Source organism: Limanda limanda, chromosome 7 (genome assembly GCF_963576545.1).
Source record: "Limanda limanda chromosome 7, fLimLim1.1, whole genome shotgun sequence".
NCBI lineage: Eukaryota > Metazoa > Chordata > Actinopteri > Pleuronectiformes > Pleuronectidae > Limanda > Limanda limanda.
Window position 1 is genome coordinate 19,707,131 of NC_083642.1, and position 12,457 is coordinate 19,719,587.

Consider the following 12,457-nt stretch of genomic DNA (forward strand, 5'->3'; position numbering starts at 1 on the left):
GTTTACGACCCTGTTGTCTTCTTTTGAGTGGTTTGCTGGGGCAGTAGCATTTCAACAGCTGATAGGAAGAGACTGGATGGACAGGTTAGGAGGGTCGGCTCCTGGGATTTCCCCTTGACCCAGTGTGGTGGGATGATAGCGAAGCTGTCAACTCTTATGGACAACCAGTCCCATCCCCTGCAGGACACCATCACAGCACTGGGTAGCTCCTCCAGTGACAGACTGGTCCAAGTGTCTGAAGGAGAGGTATCTCAGGTGGTTCCTTTCTGCAGCAGCAACACTATACAACCAGCTCTGCTCCCATTAGAACTGCACACACCTTCTATGGACTCCACTTTAACTCAGGTTTCACTTTTTAACTATATTAAGATATTCATCACTAATAATAGAAATTATATAATTATATTCATTTCTGTCTGTGAAATTCAATATGCTGCATGCAATACATATGTACCATCCTTTTATATATTTCATATTTCTTATATCTCATTACATCTTTAAGTATTGCATGCATAACTTTACTCATTTCTATGTTTGACTACCTCTTGCTGCTGTAATGTTTCAAACTTCCCCACAGTGGCACAAATAAAGGATAATCTTATCTTGTTTTACACTATGGGCTCTATATCACTCATTATAGTACACTGTACTAAACTGCATTACACTGCACGTCAATGTACTATACAATATTATACAATACCATTGCTAACTACAGTATATAAATCATGGAGAGTGGAATAGAATTGATCATGAGGATTCTCTTTTGTTGTAAATGTTTGATCCATATCCTGAACATAAAGAGCTGTGACTCAGACACTTCACCCGCTTACTCAGCATTTCTGTACTTGCATGTGACGCGTCCTTAGTCAAGAACTCGGTTTCCCGGCAAGCTCTGCGGTTGGGACGTCACGTGCCCTGACGTCGCTCCTCGTTGATGACGGTGGCAGACAGCCTCAGTAACCGAGGAGGAGTTCCTGCTAACACAAGATACGTTTTCCAACGAGCTGCTCTGGAAAAGCCCAAGAGCAGGGAAACAGACGACTGCCACCGAGGCGTTGTGGGAAACCTGCGAGCTATACGTGACCTGACGCCGCCGCACAAGCGACTCTCACATTTGTTTTGGAGGCCTGTTGCTAACTCCGGGAAATCCTCGGGCTAGCCCCGGTAGTCACTGGGCCGGAACAGGACGTGGAGGACCAGGAGCTGGAGCTCCGGGGGCTGCTTCAGTCGACGCTAGCTGCTCCATCTTACTGGATACACGAAGACGTGAGCTCCCCATGCTCCTCGGTGGTGGATCTGAATCAGCGTGACTCGAGACGATGTCACTTTGACAGCTAGCTAACATTAGCTCTCCTGTGTTTACAAGCCAAAGCTCCTCTGGAGAGGTGGCCACTTAGGTGTGTTTGCTTCAGTTGGGGGGTTTCACGCTCGGCCTCTTTTCACCTGCCTGCTCGCTGGGGGTGATTTGTGAACTTGTTGAACTTCTGCGTCCTCGGACTGAAGGTCGCCAGCTCCACCAGAAGGTCTCTTCGCTGAGGCTATCACACCTCCAGGCTTATCTGCTGCAGCGCAAACTTTGTTAGCTGCTCGCACTTGTGAGGATCAGTCGAGTTTCTTTGTTTCCTTTAATGTTAGATGCAGAACATCAAATATATTGTTACGGGTTAAAAACACGTATCGGCTTTAAATGCGAAGACGAACAGGTTTGATCAGAAGGAGTCGACGTGTCCTGATCTGATTATTATTGGGACACAGGTGAAGCACAGTGTCCCGGATGCCGACTCCCAGAGGAGTGTGGGTTTTGCTGCTGTCAGGACGCCCAGGTGTCACCTGTTCTGCTCGGCTTTGTTAATCTCACACCAGCATCCAACATCTGCTGCACCAGAGGGAACATCCGTCCCGTCCCGGTCTTGAGCTGACCTGGTCAAGAAGGAACATCTCACAACAACACCACGATGAATCGCTACCTGCCAGTGGCACGGCAGCACTTCCTGTCTGCTCTGGCCAGCACCAGTGTGGTGGTGAAGAGCATCAGCGCCGTGGTGGTGCTCCTCTACCTGCTGTCATGGGCCGTCGAAACCCAGTACGCGCTGGCGGTGACCCCGGGGTACCTCTTTCCGCCCAACTTCTATGTGTGGACACTGGTGACCCACGGGGTCGTGGAGCTGCACTTCTGGGGCGTGGCAGCCAATGTGGGGACAGTCATGGCCTGTGGTCGCCTCCTGGAGCCTCTGTGGGGCGCTCTGGAGCTCCTGATCTTTTTTGCAGTGGTTAACGTGTCTGCAGGCCTCCTGGCTGGACTCTCCTACCTCCTCACCTATGTGGCCACCTTTGACCTGGACTTCCTGTTTGATGTGCGGGTCCATGGAGCAGCCGGGTTCCTTGGAGGTGTCCTGGTGGCGTTGAAGCAGACCATGGGGGACACGACGGTGCTCAGAGTGCCACAGGTGAGGACATCTAACAACTCAGGTCATTTCTGCTATGATCTCAATATTGCCCTTCCAGTGAGGAGCCACACCCCCCAGTTGAATGGAGAATGTAACAGGAATGTAAACAGTGCTGGAAACCGAACCGTGAGCCCTTGAGGGGTGTACATAAACAAGCCTGTGTCTGATTATAGCCAGCACACATGCATGATGCCCCAGTGATGTCCAAAATATAAACTAAACCTGTTAGATTATAAATTAACAAAATATATAAAATCCCATTTAGTACACAAGATTTCACTGTGTAAAGACCTTATAGGTACATACAACGTATTACTCTGCATAAATCAAGTAAGTATTTGCCTGTGTCAGGTTTAATGAAAAAACACACACCACACATCCATTTAAGGCTCGGTAGAAGTGCTAAACTCAAATAAAATGAGGAGGGAAATCATCTGCACACCTTAAACCATTCCTGCCTGAAGGAGGTCTCTGACCGAAAGCTTGCAAGATAAGTAGATATTTTTCACAAAGTGTGAAGATGCTTTATTTCCCATTCAATTTAGGTCTATTTTTATAACATTGGAAATTAATGGTCCGAGGATTCTCCAAATTCACACTTCAATACAGTTGTTGTTTTGTTTGTCTCCATTCTGCTTGCATGACTGTCCCTGGTTTTTTTGCTTTACCATGGTTATTATCCATCTTCTTCTAATTAAATTAGCCAAATCTTTACTGCAGGAGGGATCACTCCATCATTATTGGACCAAAATAGTCATATTACACAAGCAGTTGGAAGACAATAAAATAAGTCCTTTTGACTTTAATATTTTAATGTTGCGAATAACATGCGTAATGATGGTAACCATTCGATTTTAACATTAACAAATGTAAATAACAACATACATACATTATAAGATTAAGTAAAGTAAGATTCATGGCATGCAAAGGAGTGAAGGCAACTGTGCAGCAAACATACAGAATTAACATTTGTTCGATGTTAATTCAGTGTTACTTTTAATTTAAGGAACATACAAAATTTAATGAAAATGAAAGGGTAATTTGGGCATTTTTAAAAGTTTGTTCACCCCTTTTCTTGTTCGGTCATGTTAAGTTGTCCTTGAATTATAAGCTGATGATGATCCCAGAGCTGATAAAGTCTCTTCAAGCAATATGGTAACAGTAGTATACTACTACCACAGCCTTAGGAATGACAAGTTAGTTGAAGTTCACACTTTTAAGGACAAGTATAAACAGCAAGCACATTTATATCTGCTGCTGTGCCTTTCTATAGAAACATATCAGTATTGTGTGGATTGCGATTTACAGCGAAGGATTTAAGTGTGTAATTGCTGATATTGTTATTAATTCATTCAATTTTTTTCAGTTTGTCAGTTAATTTCAAATAGCACTTTCTCCATTTATGTTTTTATTAAGGTGGTATTGCGTGGTAATGGTCTGATCAGGCTTTCAAATGATTGTAAAATAGAGGGACCATGCTGTTTTACTAAAACCATGTAGGCCAGTTGTTTACAGGTGGTTCAGCTGTTGAGTGTATTTTTTTCTTGTCCTGTATTCTCTGGTTGAGCCACATGATTTTCTTTCAGCATTCCAATATGTAATCTGATGCTCTACTCAAGCGCAGTGTACACTGTCCAGATACAGATTTAGTTTTTTGCTGAAGTGCACTCTAGCTACAAATTCCTAAAATGTCTCTTTTAATACCAGCCTACTTGGATGTTACTATATTAACTTAGCATTTTGTGCTTCATATAAGTTTGAATCAAATTTGGTCACTTCACTCATTCGCCCTCATCTCAGTTAATCAGGTCAGGAAATGTTCATCAAAATGCTTGTAGATGTTGACATTGACTCTGTCCTGCCACCCTGGCAGGCAGTCAGCCATTGTTCGGTGTTCCCATTCCTGAATCTTGTAGATTTGGGTGAATTGAGGGAACCGGCAGTCTGCAGACAAACGAGTAGCTACCACTATGCCTGATCATTTTTCTCTTCTGCTCTTGTCACAGGTGAGACTTAAAGCAGCACCAGCTTTGGTCCTCCTGCTCCTGGCTTTACTGCGCCTGTCTGGGCTGCTCGACAACTCTGCCCCACTGGCTGCGTACAGCTACGGCGCACTGTCTGGTTGGGTCTACCTGCGCTTCTACCAGAGGCACAGCCGGGGACGCGGGGACATGTCGGACCACTTCGCCTTTGCAAGTTTCTTCCCTGAGGCTGTGCAGCCCGTCGTGGGGCTGCTGGCGGGGCTGATCCACGCCGCTCTTGTGAAGATAAAGGTTTGCAGGAAGATGGTGAAGAGATACGACGTGGGGGCACCGTCCTCCATCACTATCAGCCTGCCAGGGACGGACCCACAGGATGCAGAGAGGAGGAGGTGAGTCTGAGCAAAGGAGACTTATAACTTTTTATATGCATGCGTATATGCTTAGACTGATCTGAAGAGAACTTCTGTCTGATATCTTGGAGAACCTTGTTATTAACTACCTGATTAGAGTGTTAAGGAGGATCCTCAAGTACCTGTTTACCAAATGCTGTTTTGCAGGATTTTTCCTCCACATTTAATTTTTAGCTGTAGTTGGTCACACTGCTTTTGATTTGTGCAGAGAAGAAGCCTGTCATAGTATTACATGATGCCATTCAATTGAAAGAATAGGTATAAGTCTATCCAAAAGCTACACTATCTTGTGATGGAAATTCATCTAGAGATTTGAAATAATGAAATTCTAAGACCGGAGTTGCTTTTGAGTCTTTATAATAATAAGCTCTGCAGAGTTTATACAACAAGCACGGGGTCTCAAAATGGAACAACTGGCCGCAAGTTCAAAAAAGGCCAGGACTTATACAAAGAGGCGTTTCACAAAACAATATGAAAAGAAGACAAGCCAGAACTAATACAAAGAGGTGCTTCATAAAACGTAAAATGAAAAAAGACATGAAACCATCTATCTGCTGTGTCCGTCCGCTGTAGCATACTCCCTGTTTGCCAAGGCCACATCAGTGAGACACCCGGTCAGTTGAATTTTCCCTTACAATCTTTTCAGGCAAGGGGCAGAATACACACTGGACATTTTGTCAAACTTAGCCTTCAGTTGGAAGAAATCCAAAGTACCTGAAGAGCATGCAAACTTGTGTTTCCACCTTTTGCTATTACGAGATGACGACAGAAGTAGCATTATAGAACGTGGATAGCTGAACCGAGCCCATCAGGACCTGGGCTGGATTCAGACAATGATTTTTAAAAGAGGTTGGCTTGGCAGTGACAGTCTACTGGATATTTACATTTTACATATTTGTAATCAGTGGAGACACACAAACACAGCTCAGCTTACCTTAATTGCATAGAGCTTGAAAAACTTTAACACAGACTACCTGTCAGACTCAGGTCGGTCATGGTTACTTTTCACTCAGGCGTGGCTGAATTCAGACAGAAAAATGCGACACGAGCTGCACTCTGTTGCATAATGCGAAAGCTTTCTCTGTGTGGGACGATTTAGAACTGAGCCAACAGAGGTGCCTCCCTTTGGGGAGGGAGAGTTTCTTCTCCTCTGGCTGCCTTGTATCCCCACTGTTTCGGACATTCAATTCATCTCTCAAATATTTAGTGGCAACTTTTGACATGACCTCTCCACGCTTTAAATTATCAGTTCGGCTGCTCTCCTTTTACCACACATCTTGCATGAAAGCAGCGGCCAATAAAGGGTTTATGTTTTACTTTTGAATCTGCTACAAGATATGCTGTATAAAGGCAAGTATTCAGACCAATAGAGCGCTTGAAGAAAATAGAATGTTTTTTTATTTGTCACAGTGATGAAGGTATTACACAATCAGTGATGTGTTGCCCTAGCACAGCAGTGGGTGACAAATTCCAACCCAGATCTTCTTTGCTTGTGAGGCGACGGTGCTAACCACACTGCCTCACACTCCCTCACATTAAATACACCAGCTAAATAGGAGACAGACACAGTGTTGTCGTTTTTATAGCTTTGTTTACTCAGGTATGGTCTGCTGAGCCTCTGCTCTCTTTTAGCCATAGTCCTCAAACACTTCACAGATATTCATACCATGGCTCCATAATTCTCACACACTCACACTAACTCCTCCTTTCAAGCTGTCAGGGTTGATTTTCCTCCCGTTCAAATGTCTGACACTCACACCTCCAAGCTGTCACAGAGATTCAGTCGCAGATAGATTTCACTGCTCGCACGTAAACAGACATGTGAGTCTGTCATTTTTCATGGGGTCTTTTTTACATTTTTTTTTTTAGGGAAACTTATAAAGAACAGTTAAGGAATATAGTTTCCTTTGCAACATTCAGGAGATCTTTGGTAAATACTCACACATATGCATTTGTTCAGCATTTTGAAACTTCTCAGTTACAGCGAAACAGCTGTAAATCTGACGCTCAACGAGTATGGTCACATTTTTAAGTAGCTGCCTGGGTTTCATTATGTTTCAGTCTGTGTGTTACTCGTCTCAGTGTCTCCTTCCTTCCGAATGACGCACATTACACACGGCCACCATGTTAATTATATTAAGGCCTCACTCGAATGTTTGATTTTGATTAGAGGTTGGCGTCTGTTGAGAAGGAAATTAACCTTATGGCCATTACTTGAAAAGTAATTGCTACTTCTTCAGGATAAGTAGGACATTCAATCAACAAATTACATGTTTTATTCCCAAAATGATGTCATTCATTTGATAACTGTTCTCCCTCTTGATTACTAGTACTAAATTACAGTAGCAGCATAAAGTGTATTATTCCCCTGGATTTTTTTTTTTTTTTTTAGTCCCTTGAATGTGAATTCACACATTTTCGAGTCTGTTCTTATTATCTAAGACACTTAACTAAGCAGGGAATGAGTGTTTCTCTCACCTACACTGTTTTTCTCTTAAGTATTGATAATTATTTTTAATCCTGTTAACTAACCTCCGTCGACAGTTTTTTTGGTAGTTTTTCCTTACTCCTGTCTAAGGTTTAGGACAGAGGATGTCACACCTTGTTAAGCCCTATGAGACAAATTGTGATTTGTGAATATGGGCTATACAAATAATGTTTGATTGATCTGATAAAAAAAATAGAAAAACAAGTTTTGTGTGCATTATAGAATGAGACAGCAGGTGTCACCAGTGGACAAGTTATTTAATCCGTATCTGCTTGAATAGCGTATAACAGCTGTAACACTGACTAACGTAGAAACCCTATTCTCCATATGTCTCGATTTAGAGGACACACTTTATGTTTAACACTTTCATTGAATCATAAGGTTGTAATGGAATCATTAGATTACATCTACATTGAGCATTGAAACAATCCCAGACGTGTCCTGTGTTACACAGCTGTGCCCCCTTTGGTTCTAATGACAACTTCTGTCTCTCCTTCTTCCTCCCAGACAACTGGCCCTCAAAGCTCTAAACGAGCGCCTAAAGCGTGTGGAGGACCAGTCTGCCTGGCCGAGCATGGACGACGAGGAAGATGAGGATGAGGACGAAGTCAGAACTGACACACATCCACTCCTCCCAGGTGGGAGAGACCCCTCATCCTCCTCCACACTGAGACCAGCAGGGGGACCCATCGGCGCCTCCACCTTGTCATCCTCAATGTCGCAGAGCGGCGGAGCAGTATCCACAGGCGGCACACAACACCCGGAGTCCAGCATCATCAGCTTCGAGGATGCACCTTCTAGATCGTAACAAATGGAACGTACATTTTACGGATCCGCACGCTGTGTTCTGTGTGACTAGCAGGTACTAGCGTTCACTGTATCTGGCTAGTATACTGATATATTCGGTGACAGTGATTAGGCATACACCCTCACACACACAAAAAAACAAACACACAACATCTTTGACAACCGTGCGCTAACACACACACTGTCAATGTCATTGTGAAGCCCAGAGAGGTGGTAACTGTGCAGTGCTTTCAGTTGAGACGTTTTGGTTGTTAACACTCAGTGTATTTGGGCAAATTGGATTCTTTATTCTCCTCATCCTTTCTGCATCATCCAGAAATTCTGTCTTGTCTGGACTTTATCCGAACAGCAGAGCTCTGTCTGCTGCAAACTCTATGTGTCTCTTTCTCTTGGGTCCTAAATAAATAACAAAATGTTTGTACAATATTCTTTTTGTTAGTCATTTTCAGAGCAGCCATAATTGTTCTCTGATTGCCTGCTACATGAAAGTCGTCAGTGACAGAGACTTGTGCCGAATTTTTGATTCTTGCTAAAAGGCCAACTCTTTTCGCGCACTGGTGTGATAAGTGCTAAAAAGGCGTTAGCGTTTGTTTGTTTGGTTTCACATATGTGACCAGATGTGTAACAGAGGGGAAAGTGTGAAAAGCATGTGCTTGCTCAGCACCAGCTGCTGTACCAGAGGAAAGAAGCTGCTGCAGGTCTGACCTGCTGATGAACTTTGATACAAAGTGCCCGGGGAAAGAATTTTTCAAACCAGGTTCATTTGCCGCCTGGTGTTTCTGGAACAGCAGGCTGAGAAATGGACTCGGGATCTGTTTTTCTTTTGTTTTTCTTATTGCCCAGATTGATGCTCAGAGGAAATCAATTTGGTATTTTTTATCTTTGCTTTTTTTCCTTCAACAAATTCAAAAAGAAAATTCTAACTTTGTTTCTGTGCATTAACAAGACATGCAAATGGTGTTACTCTCACACATACGGACGTCGGTGATGATTTTGATTCTTCTTGTTTTATGACATTATATGTTTATGTTAATTTCAGGCCTAATCCTGGAGTACCCTCCTGCCCCGTTTTACTCTTCCTCATCCCAGCTCTTTAGCCGTCTGACTGAATATGATACAGAGAAGTGTACAGTGTGTCATGGTTGTGTTGGCTCCTTTTCAAATGCAGAGGAGTGATCATGAGAAGATTAGATAACAGCCTGTATCCACAGTGTGCTGGTATTTTTATGTCACAATGATCAGTGGGTTGCAGATTCAGAGTTTGTAATTGTATCTATGATGTGTAAGACATTGACTCATGAGGATAAATGACTTTAAAGACCGAAGATGCCTGTGTTGATCAGTAGTCTGTCTGGTACAGGTCTCTCAGTCACATCCTTTCACATCTCTCATTTCTAAAAAAGACAGTGCTACGCTGAAGGCGGTGATGAATAATTTACTATGGAGGTTGAGGGGCAGCTTAATTGTTTAATCTAAAATGTTTCATTAATTCCAAACAAACAAAAAGGTCATTGACAAATTTGTTTTTCAGTAATTAATCACTGCACATGTCCAGTTATATTATAGTAACAAATAACATTTTTGAATTTCCAACTTCCCTTATGACATTGTTGATTAAAGTCAGCTGCAGCCAATAAATATTTTTTCACGGAACAATCCTGGTAGTCGGAAACTGAAGTGTTGTGATCACAGGGTTGAAAATGTCTCTGATTTTATTGAGAATTCCAGAGTTGTTAGGAAAGAGAATATGCACCTCTGGTGCACATATTTCATGCTTCTGAATGTGAACATTTTTAAACGTCACTGAAATTCTTGATGGTCTTTCAGGGAAAACAAGCTCAGAAATTTATTCTGCAGCTTTTCTTTATTGTTAGTTGAAATTCAGAGACTAAAAATGCAGATTCATGTCACCACTGTTTGGTTTTGACATTTTACTCTCTACGCAGGCCAGAAAAGCTATTTGAAATTTAGGAATAAAACATACTGTAACATGTCAAATGTATAGTGGTTATTTAAATTTTTCTATTTAATATTTGTTTTGTGGAGAATAAACCTCATTTGCCTTACTGATCACTTTATTTCCCACCAATTTAAAGAGAATAAATATTGACAAACTAAATCCACAAAATCAAATAAAAGACACAGCTGGTTATTTGTGGTTATTTATGATCGTCATGCCCTTCTTTATTAACCAGCAGGAAAATCGTAAACATGAGCAAAACCTAATCTTCTCCTCCCGTCCTTTCAGCAGTAGTAGTCTGTGCTTTGGAAAAAAACAAAATGACAGTTTACACTTGACACGGTCAAGGTTTATTTCCATTCTGGGAGCATGTTCCCGGATTAACATCTTCGCGTACTGCAAATTCAGAGTTTTGAGTCATGGAGTCCAAGCAATGAGAAAGCGTTTTTCACCTGATGGGAACATGTTATTGTTGGGAAGTGATAAGCCATATTGGAGTGATGAACCTCTGTGTGTTCTGTCCTGTGTTTCTCCTTGTTTCCTCTGCTTATTTCACTGTGCTCCTACTAGTGGAGGTTTACATTGGATGAGTGGGGCCAGTAAATATGAATGAGTTTTTGTATTGATGAATGACGTGTTTTCAGACTAGATCCAGCTTTAACGTGCAGAAAGTTTGGCTACAGTCATACATCCGAAATCTGTTTCCGCACAACCCTCTACATACAGTAACTGCTAAAAGCAACAGTGCAGTCTCAAGAAGTTCCTCTGGTGATGTTTTTTTGAGCTCAGCTGTTGGCTGAACTCTCACATCACATGATAAACATCAACAATGCAGCAAAACCCGTTCAAACATGGAGCTGCAACATGATCAAGTGTTGTAATTTGATCTGCGAAGAGTAATGTTGTAGTTTGAGGTCTCAAATTGAGTCTGGCTAATCTGGCTATTCTTTTGCTTCTCTGTATTATTGTTTGTTCTGTCTCTGAAGGCCATGAAAGTAAGGAATGCAATCACATCTGAATAATTGAAATGTTCTGATACCAGCCCAAAAAAATAATTTCTGTAACATATTTTGACAGCTGTATGCTATCAACATTGTATGGAAGGGATTATTAGTGTTGTATGTATGGCGTGGCTCAGGTTGAACCCATTGAAACTAAATAAATGCGAGAATGTCGTAGAACTTCCTTATTATTTAGTTTGACAGTCAAAAATGAAAAGAAACACAAATAAATAAATCTAGGAAAATAAAACAGTTACCTCCTTTAAAAAGATTGAAACTCAATACATGTCGCCGCTTAACCTGGGGAAATATTACAAACATGTACGTTTTATTTAGCTCTGGCCAAAGCTACCGGAAATCACTTCCTCTCCGCTGCTCTAAAAACAGTACTTGCCAGTGCCCGAACAGGAAAGAAGAAGTTATTCATATGTAGATAAGAAAATTGCAGTTTTATCTGATCGAAACTAATAAACTTTAAAGGCGCATCAACATTTCCGTCAGCCCTGGAGGCATTTCCCATGATAGTATTGGTATCAGAACATTTCTGTTGAGTAATGCCACTGTACACTTGGTGTAGACAAAGTATGATGTCAGAGATGTTTGCAAGCAGTGCTTATTACACTGCAGTGGCCAATGAGCATGAGCCAAAATGCTATCATTGCAATTTTAGTGACATACACTGTGTTTTTCCCCTGTAGGTTGGTATCATGTTTAAATGCAGATCATTCTTCTATTCTTAAAACTGCGGCTGTGGAGTAACACCAGCGTCATGATTTGTAGATGAAAGCTTTTCTCCTGCCCTCTGGTGAAAAATAGATCACAGATGAAACCGTTATGATTTATTTTCCTGTTGGCCAAAGTGGACATTTGAAACATTTTTCTTTTTTTAAATATTTTTCAGTACTTGTATTTTCCTCATGTCCCTACTTTTGCACCAAACAGATATTGTTCACACTAATGACAGTTTTGATCTTTCTCTGTACTGCGGCTGTTCCACAGACTATTATGGTTTTAGTTTTAAGATATATTTCTTTATCTCTGTATGAAATAAAAGACGATTGTATGACGAAAAAAATGGTGTGAATATTTGCTGCATCACTGTTGTGGTATTTACATGTACTGCTCTTCTTTTGGGGATTTTTACTGTCATGACTGGACCTGGAGTTGGGGGAGTGCTGGTTAAAGGCAGACCTCTCAAATTACAACACCAACCATTTATACCACTGAATTATTTATAAAAGAAAAACTTTGTGCACTACCTCGGCCTGTGTATTTATAAAATGTTCTTACTGACTCATCTAATTGAGTGGTTATTTAGATCAATTTGGGCAAATGGATTTACCTGCATGTTCTTAGTATTTA

At 41.7% G+C, this 12,457-nt stretch overlaps 1 protein-coding gene across 2 annotated transcripts; it reads left to right on the top strand.

The window, feature by feature from the left end:
• Positions 1 to 935: 935 nt before the first annotated feature.
• Positions 936 to 9,459, top strand: tmem115 (transmembrane protein 115). 2 transcript variants are annotated; one of them, XM_061075565.1, is made up of 4 exons: positions 936 to 2,447; positions 4,454 to 4,818; positions 7,835 to 8,145; positions 9,174 to 9,459. In XM_061075565.1, the coding sequence occupies exons 1-3, from the start codon at positions 1,956 to 1,958 to the stop codon at positions 8,133 to 8,135; spliced, it is 1,158 nt and encodes a 385-aa protein (XP_060931548.1). In that variant the 5' UTR covers positions 936 to 1,955; the 3' UTR covers positions 8,136 to 8,145; positions 9,174 to 9,459. The 2 variants fall into 2 exon arrangements, with proteins under 2 accessions (XP_060931548.1, XP_060931547.1); XM_061075564.1 differs by having other exon boundaries at positions 7,835 to 9,459.
• Positions 9,460 to 12,457: the final 2,998 nt, after the last annotated feature.

Excerpts from the sequence above, each read along its gene's own strand:
- tmem115 (XM_061075564.1), top strand. The coding sequence starts at position 1,956 with ATGAATCGCTACCTGCCAGTGGCACGGCAGCACTTCCTGTCTGCTCTG. Across the intron at positions 2,448-4,453 it reads CGGTGCTCAGAGTGCCACAG|GTGAGACTTAAAGCAGCACC; the intron begins GTGAGGACATCT and ends CTCTTGTCACAG. Across the intron at positions 4,819-7,834 it reads CAGGATGCAGAGAGGAGGAG|ACAACTGGCCCTCAAAGCTC; the intron begins GTGAGTCTGAGC and ends TCTTCCTCCCAG.